Raw genomic sequence first — 20,881 nt, forward strand, 5'->3', positions numbered from 1 at the left:
GAAGGCATCGGGGTTGAGGAGGTTGTGATCCTGGATACTTTTGATCGCTGAAAAGGAGAGAAAAGAGTATCAGCCGAGAGAACGAAATCAAACGAAAACGAGAAACGATCTCACCTCCAACGTTCTTTGTCTCATTCGAGTCAACTATTTAGGTAGGTTAAACTCGTCAGTTACAATCCTCGTTACAAAAGGGGAGAAGTACCCACTGGAATTGAGGTAACCTGGTTAGGAGAAAAGACACGATCGTGTGAGCAACAATCCGAGTTCGAAGAATGAGACCGACGATGGAGGGTAAACTCACGGTACTCTTCATCTCTCGCCAAGCTCCCATCTTGTCCTCGAACCAGATTCATCACTCGAGATTCCGTCTTTTGATCGCCAACGAATCGATCCCGTTTGATCACATCGCAGATTGTTTCTTTCGTCTCAGGGAAGTGAGCGCAGATGACCCAAGGCTAGACGAAGCCAGCATCGTAGGTGATGATGACTTTGACGACGTTTGGCGGAGAGTTCGAGAGAAGTTGGTAGCGGAAAAGATTCATGTTTCGATCGAGATCCTCCTTGAATCGTTCCTCCTGTCTCGGATCCGGCTTCTTCTTCCCTAAGAGCGAGATACCAGGGTAATCAGGATCATCGTAAGCGGGATTCAATCGGTAAACGTCGAGAGGGTGAGTGATTGAAGGTTGCGAGGGGTTCGGGTGGAAGTTCGTGTTTCGTGCCGCCGTCCATTTCCCGTTCGAATCGAGGAACTCCGGAGCAGGTCTCTCGGTCCATTCGTAATTCCACTCTTCACCTTTCCAAGTTCTCGTCTTGACGACCTCCTTGATGGCGTCTCGTTTCCAAGCTGCATAAGGTTTAACCTTCCAAACGCTCTCCTCGACGAGATCGACATATGTGAGATCTAAGTCGGTATCCTCGACTGCAAGAAGCGGCAGAAACGAGTGAGCGAACAATTTCGGGAAACAAACGGTTTCAGAGAAAATGAGACTTACAGCTTCTCGGTAGTTGAGCACAATAGCGAGGATCCATATACTGGATCTGAACGCCTGTCGGAGTTACGTGATATGAGTGAGGGACGAGTGCTCCACGTTGATGGGTTCGAAAACGAAGCGTGATAATCTCGGCCTTGAGGTTTCGAAGGTGGTTGATGCGGGACGTAGGCCTTAGATTAGGAATGATCGTTTCGTATAACTTGTTGACGAGTTTGAGATCAGCGTCGAGGAGTGGTTGATTGACCTCGAATTTGTCGAAACCGTTCGAGTCCTTTTCTCCTTCGACTCGAGAAAAGTAAGGATGTCCGACGAACGATTCGAGGAATTTCGATTCGGGATTCTTGGAGCGATAGTACTCGACTCGCTCTGCCGGGTGAAGGTTGACAAGTTGATCGAAACCGAGGGGTTTGTCCCGAGGCGTCTCCTTCCGTCCTTCTGCGGCTCTTCTGCCAGCTTCGATCAGTCGCTGTCGTCGACGAGAGAGGATCTCACTAGGTCGATACGCATCATCGACGAACTCCGCGGACTCCTCAAGCTCCTTTCGTTCACTCTCTTACGAGGGATCCTCCTCCTCCTCCTTATCAGCTTCGCGAGCTTTCGAAGAAGCGGTCTCGATGATCTTCGACGCTCGTCCGAGAGAGGCGATTTGGTTCTGGTAGAATTCCTTGATGGCGGTGGAGAGAGCTGCGGAAGAGTTCGCGACGCCCGGGACGTGAGACCATTGATAGGTTGTGTGAGAATGGAAATCGAAACTCCTCGGTTCGAATTTCTGTGACAAGTAGCGTGTCAATCGAGAAGAAGAAAAGAGAAGAGAACGTGAGGAATGACTCACGATTCGAAGTTTACGAGTAAGTCCCAACAAAGCTAAACAGAACCCGTTCGTCGCTGCTTGACAATAGCTATGGATCCCCGTCGTGCGTGAGAGTAGGGCGGCGAGAGAGTACTGTTGAGGTCCGCGGAGGAAGTTTGGCAAGTGAAGAATCGAGAGAGTTGTCGGAATCATCTCCGCTCTTTTGACGCCTTTCACACGCTGCTCGCGAGAAGTTTCCTCCCCAGCGAAGTGAACGAATGCGGCGGGAAGGACACGGGAGAGGTGTCGGAGAACGGCGAGGAGGACGTTCTTCGCTTCGTCGGAATCCGCTCGGGTCGGGAGCTCTTCGGAATCATTCGACTGGAGAGAGGGGGGACGACGGGCGGCAGCGTCGAGGGTTTCCGTGATTTGCGAGAGAAGGTCGGAAGGAACAGGGAGGTTGTCGGGAAGGGAAGTCTTCGAATCGGCGCTCTCCCAAGTCGGTAGTTTGCCGGCGGTCACATAGTCAACGATCTGACTGAGGAGACTCTGATTCGATGCCATCGACGACCATAATTGAGCGGCTCCAGGACGAGGTTTATCGAGAGAAGGGAGAGGAGAGGTGAGATTCGGGAAAATCGAGTTCGTGAAGTCTTCGACTTTGTCGAGAGTCGAATCGGGCGAGATGAGAATCGAGGCAACGAGAGATGAGACAGGTTTCAATCCTTCGGTTCGTTGTTTCATCGCGAGAATCCAGGTCGTTGCGAAATGCGAGAGAACGGGTCCGAGGCGATCAACCGCGTTTCGAGCGGTGTAAACTTCGTTCGTCGCCGTTTGATCATCTCTCGCTGCTACCTTGTAGAGATACGACAACCCCACGTTCTGGAATTAAAGCTCGGGTCAGCGAGGAGGTCGAGAGAGCAAAGAAAGATCCAGGTCGACTTGCCTTGCCAGAAGGAATTTGGTTCACCTCACTCCAATCTTGCGCGCGTTCGATAGCGGCCTTCTTTACTTCAGTAGCGACTTTCTGGTGACTGTCGAGCTCAATCGAAGTCAGAAGTTGGGGTCGAGTCGTCGCGGCGGTTTCGAAGGCGAGTAAGAAAGTTCGAGGACCAGCAGCGGCTTCTTGCGTTCCGACGAGGCGAATTGCTTCCTCCACTCGGATTTCGGCTCGTCGTAGCTCTTGCTCTACGAATCAAAAAGGTTTCAGTCGAGCGAATAACGAAAGAAGAGAACGATCACGAGCTCACGTTTTTCAGGCGAGTGAGTTTGTGATTCGGCGATGACAAGTCGGCGATGAGCACCGGAAGAGCGACGGGGGTGAGTCGTCCACTTCACGTCCCGATCGGCGAGGTCCATCTTCTTCTGGCCGTATTCGGGGGAAGGGAGAGGTTTCTCAGTCGGAGGAGGGAGCGTATCGCCGTTGATTTTCTGTAGTGCAGCTTCCTTGTAACCGTTGAATTGAGGGACGAGCATTCGTTGGAACGGTAGATCTTTGCCATCCTTCGTCTTCATTTTCTCCTCGGCCGTACGTTTTCGAAGTTTCTCCTGATGAGGTTCGGCTCCCGACTGCGACGTTTCCTCGTTCCCAGCTCCAGCCTCCTCGACGTCTCCCATCGGTTCATCCTCTCCCGTTCCTCCTGTCGCCAAATCTCCCTCTTCGCTTTGACCTCCCGATTCCCTTGCGCTTCCTCCCTCTCTCTCGCCTTCGTTCTCCTCCTCCTCCTCCTCTTCTTCTTCTTCGAGTGTCGGAAGCGACGGCCAGAGAGGTCGGGCGAGGTGTAGGTGGTTGCGTCGTCGAGGCTCCTTTAAAGGATCAAGCGAAGATTGTTTGATTTGAGACTCGAGTCGATCGATCTTGCTCTTTCGATCTGATTCGAGCCCTTCCTTGAGTTGTTCGACTCGTTTCTCGACCTCGGTGACCTTCTCGACGTACTCGATATCGATTCCGAGGTTGCGTTGTCGATATCTGATGAACGTCGGCAAGTCGAGAGTGGCGTAAGGGTCACGGAGTTCGTCGAGGAAGTTTCGAGACTTGAGCTTGAGCTCGTTCTTCTCCTCTTCCTCGGCACTGAGGTACTCGCTCGGAAGGTCGGGTTTGCTGATAAAGTCGATGAGTTCTGAGTGTTGACCGTATTCGAACGTTCGAAGAGTTACTCCTCGTCCTCCGGACCATGCATCGTTTCCAATGAGGGCGGCGAGAGCGGCTCGGCAGTAGGTCGAATTCGAGGGGAAGAGTTTGGAGGTGAAGAGCTCCGTGAGGTTGACGAGTCGCCAACACGAAATTCGTTTGTTCTCGCCTTCGGGGAGAGGGAGAGGTTGAGGAGAGTGTTTATCGGTGGGTTTTATCGAGAGTGTATCGTAGTTCTTGCGACCGAATTGAGCGCGATTGAGGATGAAGCCGAAATCTTCAGAACTGATCGTGCAGACCTGATCACCATCGGGCGAGTGGGAAATTGTCGCGGAAGGATCGAGTTTGAAGTTCTTGTGGTTCTTGTTGTCGGAGTAAGCGACGTACTCGGCATGTTTGGTCGGATGAGCGGTCGGGTCGTCTTGAGCGGCGGCGGTGAGGGCGTTTTCCGCTTCCCCGACGGCTTGCACGTATCGAACTCTTTCGATCGGTACGACCTGGAATTGGAATGACGAGTTGTAGAGAGCCTCGACCTAACTCTCAGTCATGACGCGTCAGCAGGAGATCCCATCCGACAGTACTGCTTGAGAAATGAGTGCTCACTTTGACTTCTTTGGGAGCTTTGACGTGTCCAGCTTCAGAATTCGGTTCTATTGAGAGATTGGTACGGGTAGAGAGGACGAACAGAAAGTCAGCAGGGGTTCAATTTCGAACGCGAGATGTAGAGAGGAGAGGAAGAAAGGAGCTACTCACGAGGTGTTGTCGCGGACGTAGGCGATTGACGTTCGGGTGTCGAGGTTGAGACGTAGGGTTCGGGAAGCAGATCCCCAGGTTTGATTGCACCGTTTGAATTCTCCTCCTTCTCCCTCCTCTTCTTTCTGTCTCGATTTTTGAATTTCTTCTTTCTCGCTCGTTCCTTCTTCTTCTCTTCCGTTTCGACTTTCAGTTCATCCTTGTACCGACTCTCCGCCTGCTCTTCTGCCCTTTTCTCTTTGAGTGTCGATTTTCCCTCGAAGATCCAAGTGATGAAACAATCAGGGAACTCTTTTCCAATCCTGTCCTCGTGTTGTCGCATGGCCATCAATGTGCGGCGTTGGAGTAGCTCCTCGAAGTCTTCAGACGCTAGTTCTCGAGCTTGACGTTCCTTAAGCAACTTGCGCTTCTCCTCCAATTCGAAAGGAACGACTTCGAGGACGTGGTGAGTCGGGAACTGTTGTCCTTGGGGGTGTGGATCTGCAGCGACGTCGTCTCCGTCGTTACCGTCGTTTCCATCGTTGTCGTCGTCGAGATTGGCAGGGTCTTCGTCCTCGGACGAGGAGGGAGGTCGAGGAGGAGGAGGAGGAGGAGGATTAAAGAAGTAGTGCGCGATGACGGCGAGCGAGTTGGAAAGTTTGAACAACGACTCCTCGCTGAGGCGTCCCCAGAAACCCTTGATTCCCATGACACCGTTGGCGAGGAGGAAGAGGTGGGAGGAAGGGAGCGTGCACGAGCCGCGTTCAAAGAAGGAAAGAAAAGGAAGATAGTGCGAGGCTGTAACGGTCAAAGAGGATTGCTACTTGGGGAGTAGGTCGAAGTGAGGGCGGAGTGGATCGAAAGAGTCGTAAGCGAAGAGAGGAGGGAAAAAGGTTGAGTCCACCAGGGATACCTTGGGAAGGGAGAGGGGAAAGCGATGTATGATTCTAGCGTGTTCGAGTAAGTGCAGTGACGAGCGTAGATTGCGCGGGCTAGAATACTGGTGGAGAGGAAGAAAGGAAAAGAGGGAGGGGTTTTTGCGCTGAATAGGATTGTAAAATCGCCTGAGCGCCGCGGAGCCTCCGAACCGTTATCGACGACGACGACGATGAGTTGACGCTAGCAGGATGAGACAGAATGCGATGGACAATGCGGTAACAGTGCAATCGCCATGAAACTCGTGAGCGAATTGAGAGGTTGTTGCTCAGAATCTCTTCGAGACTTCTGTCTCGCAGAGCTGGAGACCTCTAGCATGACAAGTCTCGAATCGCGTTTGAGAAGAGCTCTGAACAATCTCGATGAGAATATTGGATCATATTTCGGCACACGTCGACGCTAATCTACTCGACTCCAACTCATTCTGCATCACTTTCGCCGAATCCGATGACTTTGGTAGCGGTCTGCTTGTCGGCAAGGGAGTGTAGGGTAGAATCGAGTGACTGAAGGGAGGAATAAGCGAGGGAGAGGGGGAGGGAGAAGAAGGAGTTGACGACCGGAAGAGGAGAGCGAACAAAATGCATTCGAAATCGTCAGATTGAGAGCCTGTACAGTGTGTGAGAGCTGAGGAGCGTACAGTACTCACAGCTTATCGAGGGCGTCAATGACAGAAAGGGAGAGCGAGGAGACAGAGAGGGCGAGAGAAAGGGGTAGATAGAGCAATGCGAAGAGGGTAGAGCGCTCAAATACGGCTCATTCCGTGAGATGGCTCGCGACGAAGCTACGACTCGACTGCTCTCGAATAAACCGTTCATCGTCGTCGTCGGTGAGGATTTTGATCGAAGTCGGCTTCGTCGAGTCGGATACGCGTGCAGTCGTTTCCCGAACTGGCAGAAGGTTGTTGTTCTTGCCGCTCAAGTTATTGTCGAGGTGAGGGAAGGAAGACAATCCACGGGCAAGATGGCCTTGGAGCGGAGAGGGATCGAGATATCGAGAGGAGGGAACAGTAGAGATCGGAGGCTGGGAGAAACCGAGCGGGACTGTGGGTTTCACTTGTCGTCGTCAGGGAGTTGATCTGCATGTGGCACGAATACTCAGGAAGGGATGTATGAATGGGAGAGTGGGATATTGGATTCGAAGGTGAAATGATCTCTAACCTGCGTTCAATCGAGCGAAGTCAGCTCGTCAGACACTCGCTACGTTGTTTCGGAGAGTCTCACCCGGGTTACTCGTTCTCTGACATGCGGCCGCGCAACCAATCAGAGTCTCCCTCCATCGTCCCTCCTGTGTTCGTTCCTCCTGCGCTCTGTAGAGTTGCTCACCTGGTCTCGAGTTCGCTGAAGCGCCTTCGTAGCTGGTGATCGTCGGCGGATGTCGATAAGGCAAGTCGTTTCTGATGAAGGGGAGGGGAGGCGAGCGGTCAGATTCCTGTTGCAGGAAAGAGGACTCCGAGCGTCAAAGAGATGACTTGGAGCTGCAGTGCGGACGAGTCAGTATCGAGAGAGCGGATAGAAAAGCGAATTGAACTCACGATGATCGCGAAAATGCACCCAAAGAGGGCGGGACCGGGACCGAGATAATCTCGAAGCCAAAGGAAGAATCCACAGGCTACTCCTAGGAATACTCCGCAGACTGCGCTGCTTGCTGGTTCGAGGAATTTGCCGCGGTAGAGATCTTTCGTAACTATGTCTGAGATTTCGGCTGCTGAATAGCCTTGATTGAGGTAAGGTTGTGCTGAGAGAGTCGAGAATTCAGCTTGAGTCCAGTGATATCGACTACGGGCAGCATGAGCGATTGCGACTGCCGAGAGACGAGTACAAGTCAGCTCCCTGAATCTCGGCGAGAGAGAACGAAAACATCTCGCGGAGGCCAAAAACCGCATGGAGGGTGAAGAAGAGAAAGCTGTGCGAACTCACGAGCAAGAGTCGCCCAGGCCCACGAGATCGAGACGAGGAGGAACTGGAAGAAGGTCTGTTCGAGTTGATTCGCGATTGGGAGAGCGGCCGATGAAATGACGGAAACGACGAGAACGAGGAATCCAGCTCGTCCCATTGCGACTTGACTCGGATGTACGAGAACTGTTCCACAAGCAGTTCACGGTCAGCTAGAGGATTACAACGTCATTGTGTTGACTCACTGAGTACTAAGCCACACCAGGAAGCGATAGTCGACCGAAGGACTGGTCTCAGTCCTTTCCAATTCAGTTTTGACGGTACCCACGCGAGCGATTCAGGGATTGAAGGTGAATGGCCTCCGAGCTTCTTTGACCAACTCTTCTTCGACGATGTATTCTTTCCCGAGGCGCCTGTACCGCTGTTGGACGAGGTTGGCGAAGGTTCCTCAGTTGTCGAAGATGGAGGGTAAGTGTGTTTCTCCTTCGAGTTCCGGCTTTGTCCTAACTCCTGCTCTCCCTCATGATGTCTACTCGTCCATCCACCATTGTCCCGACCGGTCTCCGGATCAGCTGCGAAACCAACATGCCGTTCTTCTTCATCTCGACTTCCTCTCCTGCTCGACCGATTCGACGGCGATACTGCTTCGTCAACGATGATCCTAGGGAGCCTCTGTTCCAACTGCTCTACCTCTGAATCGTCATCGTGGTCGTCGTCGAGGTCAAATTGTGCTTTGTTTCTTCGGTTTGAGGATGTCATTCAACTCGTTGCTGTTTGAACACCTCGAGCGCCGGTCTGGTGTTGCTCAGATCGAACGACTAAGCTTACGAGCTTCTCTGGGTCGCTGGCGAGTCGTAAGGAATCGGTGAGTGGATGGAAGGTCTCCGAAATCCGATCTTGCAACGCTTACAGTCCGTCTCTTCGCTTAATCCAGTTCCTCTCGCAGACGAAACAGAGCTAGATCACATCTCTCGAGAGAATCGAGCCAGCAGAGAAGGTTCACGAGGAAAGAGGTAGAAGAGAGAGAGAGCAAGGAGTATTTGCAAAAAGTCGAAATTACGAACAGAACAGGAGAAAGAGTGAGCGAGAAAGAAGAGAGGATGGTTCCAGAAAGTACGACTCATTCCCCTTGACCAGAGTTATATTGGTTACAGCCCGAGAATCTGAGCCATCCCCTCTATTTGCTTATTCTTCTTCAACTGAGTTTCGCTCCATTCAACCGGACCTCTTGCATTCTCGACGGCCGTCATTCCTTCTGCCTCCATCAAACACAACTTTCCCTCTCCCGACGCCCACCTCAATCTGAGCTTTGCACCATCCATCGGTTCGGGAACGTTTGATCTAAGTTCGAAATCCACGACCTCTCTTGTCGTAGCGTGAATCCCGATCCCGTAGATGACGAGGACATTGGCAGGGTAACCGTGGCTATTGTAGATGATTGTGTTACCGATGATGAGTTCTCCCTGTGCCTTTGAGAGACCGTCTCGAGAGACCAAGTTGTCGAAGGTTCGCTCCGCTCCGGGTCCAGGTTTTTGCTGACGGTACAGAAGATAAAGGACGACTTCTTGCTGAAGAGGGAGGGAAGAAGAGTCGAGGCGAGCAAGAATGGAGTCGAGATTCGAGTAAGGAAGTTTTGAGCGAGCGAGTTTCTGGAGGCTGTTCCAATCTCGCGAGTCGATCTTGTGCTCCTGTCGATACTTGTCGAGGAGGTGAGATTTCGTTGATCGTCGTTGAGACGGACCGGCTGCGGCTGGATCTTGGCGAACGAGGGATGAGAGGCGGAGTCGGACAAAGTTTGAGTCGGAGTCGGAGTCGGAGGGAAGTTTGTGTTCACCGAATCGATTCTCCTCCCCCTTCCTGAGTACCTTCTCTTCTTCCCTGACCCTCTTCCATCTGTCCCGCGCTTCCTCCTTATTCGATCCCTCTCCCGAATCCCACTCCTCGACTTCCGCCTCCCCTAACTCGGATCTGGAAATCTCCTTCTTCTCCCTGAGCCCCTCGATAAGCTCTCCAATCGTCTCTGCGCCTAGTCCGAGTGCTCGATCGTGGAGGATACAGGCAAGGGAGTGAGGAGTTTTGTCGAGTAAATCGATAACTTTGTCGGCTTCGTCGAAAGTGTTGAGGAAGGAAGCGAAAGCCGAGTCAACGTCCACTTGTCCGCATGAGAGAACGTTCGCTCCTCCACGTGACGGTGCCGATTCGAGAGCGATCGCAAAGATGACCTCGGCGTGCATAAAGATTCGGCGGGAGAAGTGGGAATTGATTGAGGGGAAGATGCGAGATGAAGGTTTGAATGAGGCGTCCCTTTGTTTCTTTGTTCCTCGATTGCCATGACCTGAGAATGTCGAGAGTGATACGGAAGAGGGAACGAGGACTGTCGAGGTGGGCGAAGGCGCGACAATCTTGATTCTTCTGCAATTCAGATCCCGCTCCCATCCCGGTATAATGGAAGATGTCGACCGTTCCCAAATCCTTCTCCCGTGCCTCTTTGACCGCCTTCTCCACCGATGTCTTCATCGTGCAGAACGAACTCCAGCACCCATACTCCCCCGACTGCTTCGTCCATTTTTCCGCTCCTAACAATCCGACGAACTCCTCGGCTTCCGCAAGGGGAAGGACGAACCACCAAGCGTAGATGAAACGGAAGACCTTGTCGACTTCCTCGGCGTTCAACCTTTCATCAATCGGACTTCGGAACGAGGGTCGTCCTCCTTGTCGAGCCCAGAGGGGGAGATGCTCGAAGTGAACGTGGAATTCAGCTAAGCTCGGGAGTTGGTGATGATGGTCCAGGAGCTTGACGGTGTTTGACTCTAACATTTTCCCGTAGGTTTCCTCGACCTCCTCATTCGAAATGGGTTGTTTCGGAACACTCCACTCCCTCTCCTGTTCCTCCTCCTCCTTCTTTGTTTTGGGTCGAGGTAACTGACTGACTAGCAATCCTTTGAGTTGGATGAAGTCTTCCTCTCCCTTTCCCGCAAACGGAGACCATCCTCTCGTTCTTCCACCTCCGGCGTCGGTCGATCGTTTCGTCGTATCGGCTTCAGGAGTTTCTGCCGAGGTGGGTGAGTGAGAAGTCGGTTCAGAGGGAGGAACGCGAGAGGAAGACGACGCTGGATGGGGCTGAGAGTGAGGTTGAGGGGGAGGTGCGGAAGAGGCGGGAATGAAAGGGAGAGAAGGAAGAGTCGAAGTCGAAGTCGAGGGACGGTTTTGCGGTTGATCTGCTGGAGCTCGGGTCGCTTCGACTGGTTCTCGTTCGGAGGAAGTAGTGAGATGGCTCATTGCTTCAACGAGCGGTCCGTGGGAATCGTTCGTCGGTCGTCCAGTGATTCGCCTGACGCCGAAAGAGACCGGTCGCTCGAGTTCGCTCGTCATAAGCTCGTCCAGTCGTGTGGCGTCGACATGGAACCCGCTCGACTCTGTCATTTCAAGTCGGGGTCAGAACTTGGGGAGTTTTCGAGAGACGGACGTGACTGACCGTGCGGGGAGTCGTGATCTTGCTCAGAGTCCATTGATTTCTTTGATTGACGTGTGAGCAGCGTGTTTCGAGGGGGAACGGTGTGAGTCGCTGAGAGAGGGAGGGGAGAGGAAGAACAAAGGAAAACTCAGGCCTCTCTCGAATCAAAGTCCGCTTGCGCTCCGCGGTGTCGAGTCAAAGTCTCTCTCGAGAGTGGAAGAATCCTTGGAATACATGAAGGCATTTCAGTTCTTCGAGAGCAAGCTACGTGATCAGTTCGCTACCTCCTCTCGCCCAAGCTAACCCTTTTTTCGTTCGCCTCCTTCTCGAATCCCTCCAACTCCGCCTGACCCAGGAACCGTTTCGCGTCTTCAACAGCCAACTGCGTCGAAGCGGCCGCTACTGTGAGGTTACAGAATCGTTTTCCGAGTCCATCCAACACTTTTCCTTCCTCATCGAGCAAATCATTCATGTCGGGGAACAACCTCATCGACTTGATCCGAGACGTGATGAACTCGACGGCGTCCTCCTTTGCCATCCCCTCGACAGCCAGGTAGGCCTCCTCCGGTTCAGGGACGATGGGTGCTGAGGCGAGAGTTGAAGGTCGAGAGATCCGAGAGCGCGCTGACGATCGAGAGAGCGGCTGAGCGAGGGTAGAGGAGGAGGAGACTGCAGGGAGAGCCGTGCGGGATCGAGTCGACGGGAGATTTGGCGAGGAGGATAGAGTCGAGGGAACAGATTTGTGTAGTCGAGAGGAGGAAGCGATAGGGGGTGAAGAAGCGACGAGGGAAGGTGAAGAATCTACAGTCGAAGAGATGGAAGAATCGGCAGAAGGGAAGAGATTGGGTAGAGTCGCGTAGAGAACGTCGCCGAGAGAGGGTAGAGTTGGGTGAAGCGAAGCTCGAGAAAGATCGATTGGAGCAAGTCGAGAATCTTCGTAGTTTCGACGAGTCAATGTTGCGAGAAAGGGGTTTTCCGAAGAGGTAGACGCAGAGTTGAAATTTGAGGACCTTTTGAGTTTCTTGAACTTCATTGAGGCGAGGAACGATCGTCCTCCTCCAATTGAGCGTCGAGGGTCGACATCCATCTTGTCGTCGGGCTTCGAGAGATCGTTCATCGAGGACTTGCTCGCTTTCGAAGTCGAGTTTGCGCCGACAAAGGAACTAGACCTCTCGGGAAGACTGCGTCAGCTCGGAGCTTCTTCAACAACGAAAGGGCAGGCTTACATCGAGTTACGGCTCGTCATCAACCCGCGTCTCATTGCTCCTCCTCCTCCTGCGTTGTGCGAGTTTGAGATCGACTTCGATGCGGAACGTTCGTAAATTGATCGTTTTTTGCGAAGGGGTCGATTGTTGACCAAGTTCATGCGTTGAAGAGCCATCGAGGTCGAGAGTGGGTGGGAGAGGAGCTTGGAGAGTGAAAAGTCGAGTCGGAGAGTCGAAGAGTCGAAGAGTCGAAGAGTCGGAGAGGTGAGCTTCGAGCCGTGAGGAGCCGGAATCAGTTCGAGAGAAAGGAGAAGAGGAGGAGATTCGGAAAGGCGTTCACTCGCGAGCTTGGATCGAACTCGAAAGGCCAAGAAAACGAGAGCGAAAGATGTTCGACCGGAGATCACTTCCACATCCTTTTCCTTCGCGTTTCGACCTAGAGCGACGAGATAACTATCGTGTGGTGCGCCTCGTATCACTGTAGTGTACGGTATCGGAGCGAGGTAGAGTCGAGCTTCGTAAGGTGAAAGCGACGAAATTCGAAGAATGATGTCCCCTTTTGCGCGCGCTCCGTTTCTCTCTTTCCTCCATCTAACGTTTGCGCCCTCGTTCGAATGCAGTCATTTTGAGCGTATCTGAGAGCGAGACAAGAGGTCAGAGCGAGAATCATCGGGCTTGAAAGGAGGGCGAAAACGAGCAAAACGGGAATCACGAACCTCGTTTCATTAGCTGGAGTCGCGAGACTACAACTTCATTCCACCTCCTATACCACCTACTACTCTGCCGTTCCTCCTATCAGCGTGTCCAGAACCGAGACAGGGGGGACGAGACAGAAGCGGTCCCGGTCCAAAATTGAAGAGCGAAGGCGGACCTCCTCCCCCTCCTCCTGCAGGGCCGTAATCAAAACCGGGTATCCAGCTTGATCTTGTTGGAGGTATATGCGAGTAAGGGTTCATTGGAACCGAACGAAGTGGGTAATTTCGAGGGAAAGGGTCGGCTTGATTCGAGAACATTGAAGGTGACGAGAAGAGGAGTAGATCCTCCTCCAGATCTGAAGCGGACGAGGAGAGGTATCGTTCTGCGTCGGGATAGTGCTCTTGTTCTTGATCGTCCGAGGAGGAATCGGATCGTCGACTGCCTAAAACTGGTCGAGTCCCCCTTCTTTCGATTCCTGACCCGTCTCCCACGGAACCCAACTCCCCCAACACGCTCGCGAGATGCTCCATTCGGTGTTGTCGACGAGAGATATTGTACGGTGCGCGTTAGATCTTCCATTTGCATCCTCATTCATCCGATCACGCTTCTCATGCTGTTGAGCTCTTCGACGAGATGTTGCGTCGTGTGTAGAGAGTCGGTGTGGGACTGAGTTACAGTGTTGAGAGAGGTCGACAGAGAAGTGTTACGTGAGGATAGAGTCGAGAGAGTTTTCGCGAGGGGAGCAGGAGGAAGGGTTTGATCCGATTCACGAGTTTCGAGTGAAGGTGATAGCACAAGGAAGTTTCCTAGCGAGTGTCTCGTATCTCCTAACAGTCTTTCAACATCCAGAAGTCGGCGCTCGAAGCCGCCAATTCTCGAGTTCCCATTCCCGCTCCGTCACTTTGAATCGTTCGAAGCAGTCCTTGAGCGGTTCGTAAGCACATTCGGAGTAGAGATGGTCGGCAGGAAGGGTCTCTCGAGGTCCGATGTAGGTACAGCCGAAGGAAGCGTGCGGACACGGAGTCGGAACGAGGGGACACGAGTCGAGGAGGTGAGAGGCGTGAGACGAATAGGGGACGAGTTGAGACCAGTGACGACAGGTTCGAGGTAATGTCGAGGAGGATTCGAGGTGTTCCTAGTGCGGGAGAGATGAGTTGAGCCTGGTGTTGCGAATCGACGGAATCAGGTGAAGAAAACTCACGAATGTATCCTGCCCTCGTACTCGCTCCTTACACAGTTCACACATACTCTCAACCTCTACCCCTTTCCCCGATATCCCGTCATCACTTTCAGCGGCACTCTGTTCGAATTCTCCCGCTTTCCCCAGTTTCGACATTTCCTCACAGTTTCAAGTATGCCTTGCGCATTCTTCCCTTTCATCTCTTGCTTACACTCACTACATCTCACTCTAAGCTCGCGCAAGAAATCCTTCACCTCCCTCACCCTCGGCGCCTCAACCAACTCTTCCCTTCGATTCCAGATTCTTGCCGAGGAAAGGTCGAGTGCTCGATGTAGACAGGTTGTACAGAGGAGATGTTGACATATTCGCGGCATGATTGGATCGGGGAAAGAGAAGCTGGGAATGACATGAGAAGAGCAGCGGGAAGATTAGCTGATATGACTCGGATTCAATAGCGGAGAGAATACGTACCAATAGACGCGCATTCTGGCAAGGATAAGATGGTAGTCTTGTCACATTCGCATTGAAGAGGGAAGTCGAAATCGGAAAAGGGTGGAGAAAGAGAGGGCAAAGGGGAGGAAAGGGAGCTAGTTGTTGCTACGGTTGATATTGAGAGCTAACGGTTTTGATCTCTGGAATCTGCTTTGCTGATGCGGTTCCTCAGGAGTGGAAAGCTGTGAGATATGCCGAATGCGAATAGAGGGAGAATGTGGAAGCGGGACGAGGTGATTTCCGATCGTCGGGTGGAAGAGAAACGTAGGGCTGTCAGCCGTATGAAACCGTACCGTTTCTCTCGAAAAATAAACGGACGGCTACCGTACCGTCTAAATGCCGTTTATAAACGGCATCTCGCAGAAAAATACGGTACGGAAACGGGAAAAAACGCCGTTTACGGTTGACGGATTGCAAATTTCGTCTAAACAGCTACCCAGGCCCTGAAATCCTCCTCTAGCAAAGCATATACATGTTCTACAGGCTGGCGGGTCGTTCCTGCACCCAGAAGAGTCTGAAAGCACCGAGACAGGGAGAGGAAAGTCGGTCAACATCAGCGAAACAGGTGAAGACTTGCTTACGGAGACAATCGATAAGGGAGAACCGCTATGCAATCCTTATCCAGGCCTCCAACAGTCATCTTCGAGCTATTAGGACTGGCTTGTTGAGTCGAAGTCGTTGGAAGAGTTGGGAGGTGCACGTCGAGGCGAGATTCGGTGGAGTGCAAAGTCGTGTTCATCGAGTTCCTGAGCTACATCCAGCGTCTTGTTTAGCTGTAAGAGAGTTCTTGAGCGATGCCGGGTCGTGAAGAGAGCGAACGAGAGCCGTAGGCGGTTCAAAGTCTGACTTCCCTCCTCTCTCCATCACGTGCCGTAAGCGCCGTTTCTCCCCGTTCGATTTTTCGCTCGAAAATAAAAACGGCACCGTTTTACGGCAAAAGCCGTCTACCAACATCGAAGAAATAAACGGCAAATAGACGGAAACGGAGAGCCGTTTCTCCAAAACGGCGAAACGACTGACAGCCCTAGAGAAACGTTGCGCCTGTTTTGGTGATTGAGAGCACGGGGGTCGTAGAAGCGCGAAGACGAGTCGAGCGTACTCGCGCGAGAGAGCAGAACGAGCAGAGCGCACTGAAGGGACGGGCGAGGCGAACGAAGCCCTCAGACGAGCGCAATTACGCACGGAGCTCGCGCACAGATCGTGTACTCGCTGGTAAACTTTTCCGGGCCGGGGTAAGCATTACCAGAAGGGTTACCCGCTCGCGCGCGCGACCGGTCGTATACTCTATGAATCCCATTGGTGCCGTGCGATCATTGCCTGGACGGGGGACAGGGTATAGGAGCGGTGAGCAAGTCGGAACGAGGACGCCGGAATAGGACGAGTTCTCGAGCGGATGAAAGATGTCAAGTCTTGAGGGAAAAGGGTTAGTCGTCAAGTTCTGGAGATTGCGAACCCGGGTAAGTCAGCCTCGAATTGGTGTTAGAGTCTAATGGAAGCTTACTTACTCGCGCTCGACAGAGTGAAGACCAGAACCTCGAAACGAGGTGGTTTCCCGCTATTTGAACTCGCGGCTTGTCTTGCCCGTTCCCAAAGATCGAAGGGAGAACCGCGATCGATTCGACCGTCTGGAGAACGAGGATCATGATCTGCTGCTCTACGACAAGCGAATGAAAGAAGGGCACTTACAAGTTGAGTCGTTTCCACTTCTCTCCCCAATAACAATTCGCGAAGTTGTCGATCTTCTTCATCGAGTCTAAGGTGTTTGCTTACTTCTCTCGCAGCTGCCCATCCATCGACGACGAGATCGAATCCTCGTGGCTGGACCTCGGGACTGAACCTCGAGGCTCGGATCCCGCGTTGACCTTCAAGTTTGTATTCTCGATAGAATGCGCCGACTTTGATCGTTCGCTGAAGACGGGTTGCTGCATTAGATGGCGGGAGAGGATGAGGAATCATGGGAGGAGGAGAAGAGAGAGCAACGATGAAAGATTGTGCACAGGGTCTGAGCGAGAGATCAATTCGTGAGTCCTCCGATCCCATTCCGCGGTGTCTAAGCGGTCCCGACGCAAGACCTTGAGCGCTCACAGACATCACCAGTGAGCCAACTCGTGTCGACTCTGGCGACCAGTGGCAACAGTGCCGCGCAGAGGGAAGAAAGAAGAAAAGGATCGAGCTCGACACATTGAATGGCCAGAGCACACTTTCACTCTCTCTCTCCGGACCCGATCGTCCCTTTACTCCCGTTTAATCTCTGCAAAAGACTGGCATCAGGGTAATTTGAGGTACCTTTCCTTCGGCATGCTCGTTCGAATAATACTCGAGCGGATTCTACCAATCTCTCCTTCCCTTGACCTCGAATCGACGACGATGTTGTTTCCCCAACTCTTCCTGAGTGTTGAACGTTCGCTGAACCGCGAGTGGGTTCTATCGACGAAAAGTTTCTGTCACTCTGAAAGTTTCCTTCGTTTATGATAGGAGGAGAGTGATGGCTTACTGTCCACGGGACAGTCGCCGCCCTTAGAGCAAGAACGGCATCAGCGTCCGGGTTCTGCCGAATATAGCGATAAGTCTCGGGACTGCGCGTTTGCTGTTCTCGCGACACAGCGTAGAATTGGGATGTCATCCTGTGGAGATTTGGGTCATTTTCCCAAGTAGCTAGACATCATACAGTCCTGTTTGTCAGTACCTCAGAGTCCTAGGATTGCTTGTAAGAGGTCACGGCTGAGTTCTTACCGTCTCCATGCCAATTCGCGTTGAGATACTCCAATGCTGCATTTAGTCTAAATAACGTAGCGAGATACTCTCTTATATCACGCCCAGCTGTACAACTCGAGGGGGGGACTTGTTAGTCTAATGAAGTGATTTAAATCGAGGTTTCTTTCTACTCACGGACTCTTGCGTTTCGAAGCTCTCGATAGAACCAATCCCGGTCAACTGTTCCCCATCGCAAGATAGATAGCTCATTAGTGATCACGCAGAGCTGGGCAGATTCGAAACAGGGGGGCGAGCGTACGAGGGTTTACCCGACTCATGATGGATCCGTAATCGAATGCGAGCGAAGCAAGCGACTCGAGGATGGGCAGAACCGCGTCGCACAAGTGTCGAAGCTGTAGACTCCGAACGAGCTCGAGGCGAGATGAAGAGAAAGAGAAGAAGCGGGAGCGAGCAAGCAAAAGATCGCTCGAAGCTCGAATTTGAGCAAGAGCCTTCTCCGGTCCCATTCGTGTGTCGTTTTGTCAATGGAAACGACTCGCGTGTGAGTCAGCCTATCGAAAAGTCAAAAGAAACCGGCTCAAGCTCATTCGCAATGTCTGCCCATCACCTCTTCTCGATGAGTATTTGATTCGAGACAGGTCCGATTAGAATGGAAGGAAGGGTCAAAATTGTCTGTACATTAGCGAAGAGGTAGAAGCGAGAGGGCGAAGTATGAAAACCAAAGAGGTAAACGAGAAAACGAGTTTCCTTTCACCTTCTTCCGACGAAACGAGAGATACAGAAGGAAACGTTAAACACTGACATGTTATTTTACTTCGATAGGATTGAGGGAGGACACGATGAGAGAGAGAGAGAACGATACGAAGGAGAGAGAGTCGAAGTCGATTTAGAAAAGTGCAGCAAGTCCAACGGCGACGAGTCCCGAAACTCCACCAACGACGACCTTTCCAGCTCCCGAAGTTCCTCCCGATCCAGTAGGTTGACCGTTCGATCCAGTCGCGACGGGAGTAACTCCACCGGTTTGAGGTTGAGTGTTCGTTGCTTGGGCTTCGGACGCTGATGAAGCGGCAGATTCAGCAGCTTGAGGGTTCGATCCGGGGTTCGCGAGGACGTTCGAAATCAAGTGAACGACTCCGTTCGAGATAGGAATCTAACGTGAGATTGTCGAAATCGATAGTCAGATTTTGGACAACGACTCAAGTTTTCGACTGAGTGACTCACATCGGTACGGATGATTTGAGCGGTCGAGTTTCCAGACATGACAAAGACTCCGGTCGAGTTGGTCATGAACGAAAGAGTTTCACCTCCGGCCGAAGTCGCGTTGAGTCCGTTCGTAACGAGAGGAGAGTAGACGACGGTTCCGTTGATAACGTGGCTACGTGCTCGCAAACCGAATCAGTCTCTAGCACTCCGAGTGATAAAGGGAAAGAAAGGGAGACTCACTTGAGCAAAACGTTAGCAATCGTAGTGTCGTTGAGGGTACCGATCAAACTCGAAGCGGCCTCGAACGCCGAGTTGACGGGAGCGAAGACAGTGATACCCCTAGCTTCAGTGAGAGCGGGGATCGCTTGAGGAGCGTATTGAGAGAGAGCTCCGGTGAGAGACGAGAGTCCAGCTGCGGAAGCGACAGAGGTCAAGTTTCCGGGAATCCTACCGCGTAAAACGTCGTGAGTACTTCCAACCTCTTCCCAATGGTGAAACAGAGAGAAGACTCACGAGAGAACTTCATCAATGATGTAAATGTCCAAGTTTTGGTACTTGGTGTAAGCCGAAGAAGTCACGTTCCTCGTCGCTTGAATGACCGTCGCCGATTCGTTGTCCTCGTCTCCTTGACCACCAGTGATGATTCCGACTTGGGAAGCGTTCGAAGGGAGGTTGACGTATTCCGTCGAGTTCAACGAGGAACGAGCGATCGAGTGGTTCGCCGAAAGGTTCGAGGGAGCATACGAGCCGTAGTAGATATGGTAGAGGAGCGTCGAGGCGACGAGATCCGCGTTCGAAGTAACGTTCTCGGGTAGTTGAGAGAAAGCCTGATCTCGTGCAAACAACGAGAGTCAGTCGCGAACGAAGTCGTCTCAGAAGGCGAAACTCACGTTATCGGAAGGAGCAAAGATCGTGTGGTTACCCTCTTGGAGAAGAGGAAGAAGGGTAGCAGCGTTCTGAGTAGCGAGCGAAGCCAAAGTCGTCAAACTGGAGAAAGGAAACGAGAAAAAGTCAGTTTCCCCACATCGACGAAACGGAGAGATCGAGAGAGCTAGAGAGCGAAAGAACGGTACACACTTGGCACCTTGAAGAGCTTGAAGTAGTCCCGAAGCGTAATCGGGCGAGTTTTGAGCCAAAGCGACCGAGGCGAGAGTCGCAGAGAGAGCGGTGAAGAAAGTCGATTTCATCGCTTGTTCTGATCGAGTTATGCGTGTAGAGGAGGTGTTCTGGACGTCGATATGAGATTCGAGTGAGAGGAAGAGGGAAGAGGGAGAAGAGAGACGAGCGTGGGGAGAGAGAGAGAGAGGGAAAGCAAGAAACTTGAAATTGATGTGCTTGAAGGGCGTTTGACGTTTGATGTTCTTTTCGAAGGTCTTGAGCTTTTAAACCGATCTCGCCTCCGAACATCGAGGAAACCTCGTCTTGCAAACTTGCCCAGCAACTGTTTTTTTTTGAAGCTCCACTCGGAGAAAAGTCCGATCTACCCTCCCTCTTTGAGCTTCGTCCTCTTCGTATCGACATGCGGTCAGCGTTCTTTCAACTATCTATATCCCACCTTTCATTCAATCCAGTCCCGAGTCTCCTGGCAAGTGAGACCGATGAGCGATCTCGAATCGAAAACAGACCCCCAAGTTTTGACCGACCTGCGATGCTTCGTGACTTTAGGGATCGAGAGCCAAGACCCGACCCACCAAGCTACTCTTTTGGCCTTGCGATCTCACCCTTTAGTCATTACTTCGCAGCCTCGCAGACGGTAACCTTTCTTCGAGCTCTTGTGCGCTCGAGTCTCCGTCGCAGTTTTGGTCTTGAGGAGAGGAAGCGTAATGGGCCGGTGTTGAGAGGATTCGACGTGACGAGCGTCGAGCTGAGGATGCCAAGGTACATACAAAGACGCTGCGAGAGAATTGCGAGAGGGTCGAGAGTGATAGTAGGTTCTCAGAGGGATGCGAGGTGGGTCAAAGCGAACGAAATGGGAGGGATTCTCTGTGAGTCAAGTCGGATGGAAGTACGAATTCTGCGACATCTAGCAGACTAGCTTAGAAACGAAGACTTTCATCGGGCGAAGAAGGGGAAGGAAGTGGGCTTACCAGAGAGCTTGACCCGGTTTCGACTTTGAGCTTCAACTTCAAGCAAACGCTCACACGATAACATTCCCTCTCGAGCCGCCTCCGCAGTTTCACCCTGATTGTCGAGCGCACAGAGAGCGGCCAGGACAAAAGGCGGCATGCCCGAGAGGACAGAGGAGGAAAAGAACCATGTACTCGCACTTGCCCGCAACCTCGTATCATTCCTGCTCAGTGCCTCCCCTGTCGAGCATCTCGTATAGCCATACGTCTCCTCTCCTTTCTCTCGTCTCCAAAAGTTGACCATTCTGAGAGAGAAACGCACGAGATGGGATAAAATTGCGATTTCCTCGCCAACGAAGCTGATCCTCCTCAAGCTGCGTAGATCCTACCAAAGCTT

General features: G+C 52.3%; 6 protein-coding genes across 6 annotated transcripts; all 6 read right to left on the bottom strand.

The window, feature by feature from the left end:
• Positions 1-455: 455 nt before the first annotated feature.
• On the bottom strand, positions 456-5,354 carry JCM6883_007167 (uncharacterized protein; the record flags this gene model as incomplete). The annotated part of the gene is made up of 8 exons (XM_076631295.1): positions 456-919; positions 993-1,483; positions 1,550-1,761; positions 1,825-2,664; positions 2,753-2,970; positions 3,033-4,446; positions 4,517-4,563; positions 4,667-5,354. 8 exons carry the CDS (start codon positions 5,352-5,354, stop codon positions 456-458), a joined length of 4,374 nt encoding a protein of 1,457 aa, XP_076488599.1.
• Positions 5,355-7,001: 1,647 nt separating this feature from the next.
• JCM6883_007168 (uncharacterized protein) lies at positions 7,002-8,232 on the bottom strand (the record flags this gene model as incomplete). The annotated part of the gene is made up of 4 exons (XM_076631296.1): positions 7,002-7,055; positions 7,113-7,381; positions 7,498-7,659; positions 7,719-8,232. The coding sequence occupies 4 exons, from the start codon at positions 8,230-8,232 to the stop codon at positions 7,002-7,004; spliced, it is 999 nt and encodes a 332-aa protein (XP_076488600.1).
• Positions 8,233-8,621: 389 nt separating this feature from the next.
• Positions 8,622-12,308, bottom strand: JCM6883_007169 (uncharacterized protein; the record flags this gene model as incomplete). Its single annotated transcript, XM_076631297.1, has 4 exons — positions 8,622-9,808; positions 9,873-10,889; positions 11,279-12,090; positions 12,154-12,308. 4 exons carry the CDS (start codon positions 12,306-12,308, stop codon positions 8,622-8,624), a joined length of 3,171 nt encoding a protein of 1,056 aa, XP_076488601.1.
• Positions 12,309-12,875: 567 nt separating this feature from the next.
• JCM6883_007170 (uncharacterized protein) lies at positions 12,876-13,358 on the bottom strand (the record flags this gene model as incomplete). The annotated part of the gene is made up of 1 exon (XM_076631298.1): positions 12,876-13,358. The coding sequence occupies one exon, from the start codon at positions 13,356-13,358 to the stop codon at positions 12,876-12,878; it is 483 nt and encodes a 160-aa protein (XP_076488602.1).
• A 2,566-nt stretch (positions 13,359-15,924) lies between these two features.
• JCM6883_007171 (uncharacterized protein) lies at positions 15,925-16,456 on the bottom strand (the record flags this gene model as incomplete). Its single annotated transcript, XM_076631299.1, has 3 exons — positions 15,925-15,938; positions 16,002-16,125; positions 16,187-16,456. The coding sequence occupies 3 exons, from the start codon at positions 16,454-16,456 to the stop codon at positions 15,925-15,927; spliced, it is 408 nt and encodes a 135-aa protein (XP_076488603.1).
• A 1,645-nt stretch (positions 16,457-18,101) lies between these two features.
• JCM6883_007172 (uncharacterized protein) lies at positions 18,102-19,605 on the bottom strand (the record flags this gene model as incomplete). The annotated part of the gene is made up of 6 exons (XM_076631300.1): positions 18,102-18,365; positions 18,437-18,590; positions 18,659-18,865; positions 18,932-19,245; positions 19,309-19,405; positions 19,496-19,605. The coding sequence occupies 6 exons, from the start codon at positions 19,603-19,605 to the stop codon at positions 18,102-18,104; spliced, it is 1,146 nt and encodes a 381-aa protein (XP_076488604.1).
• Positions 19,606-20,881: the final 1,276 nt, after the last annotated feature.

The sequence above is a fragment of the Sporobolomyces salmoneus genome (genome assembly GCF_050403485.1).
Source record: "Sporobolomyces salmoneus JCM6883 DNA, S_salmoneus_JCM6883_v1_ctg16, whole genome shotgun sequence".
NCBI classification, from domain to species: Eukaryota; Fungi; Basidiomycota; class Microbotryomycetes; order Sporidiobolales; family Sporidiobolaceae; genus Sporobolomyces; species Sporobolomyces salmoneus.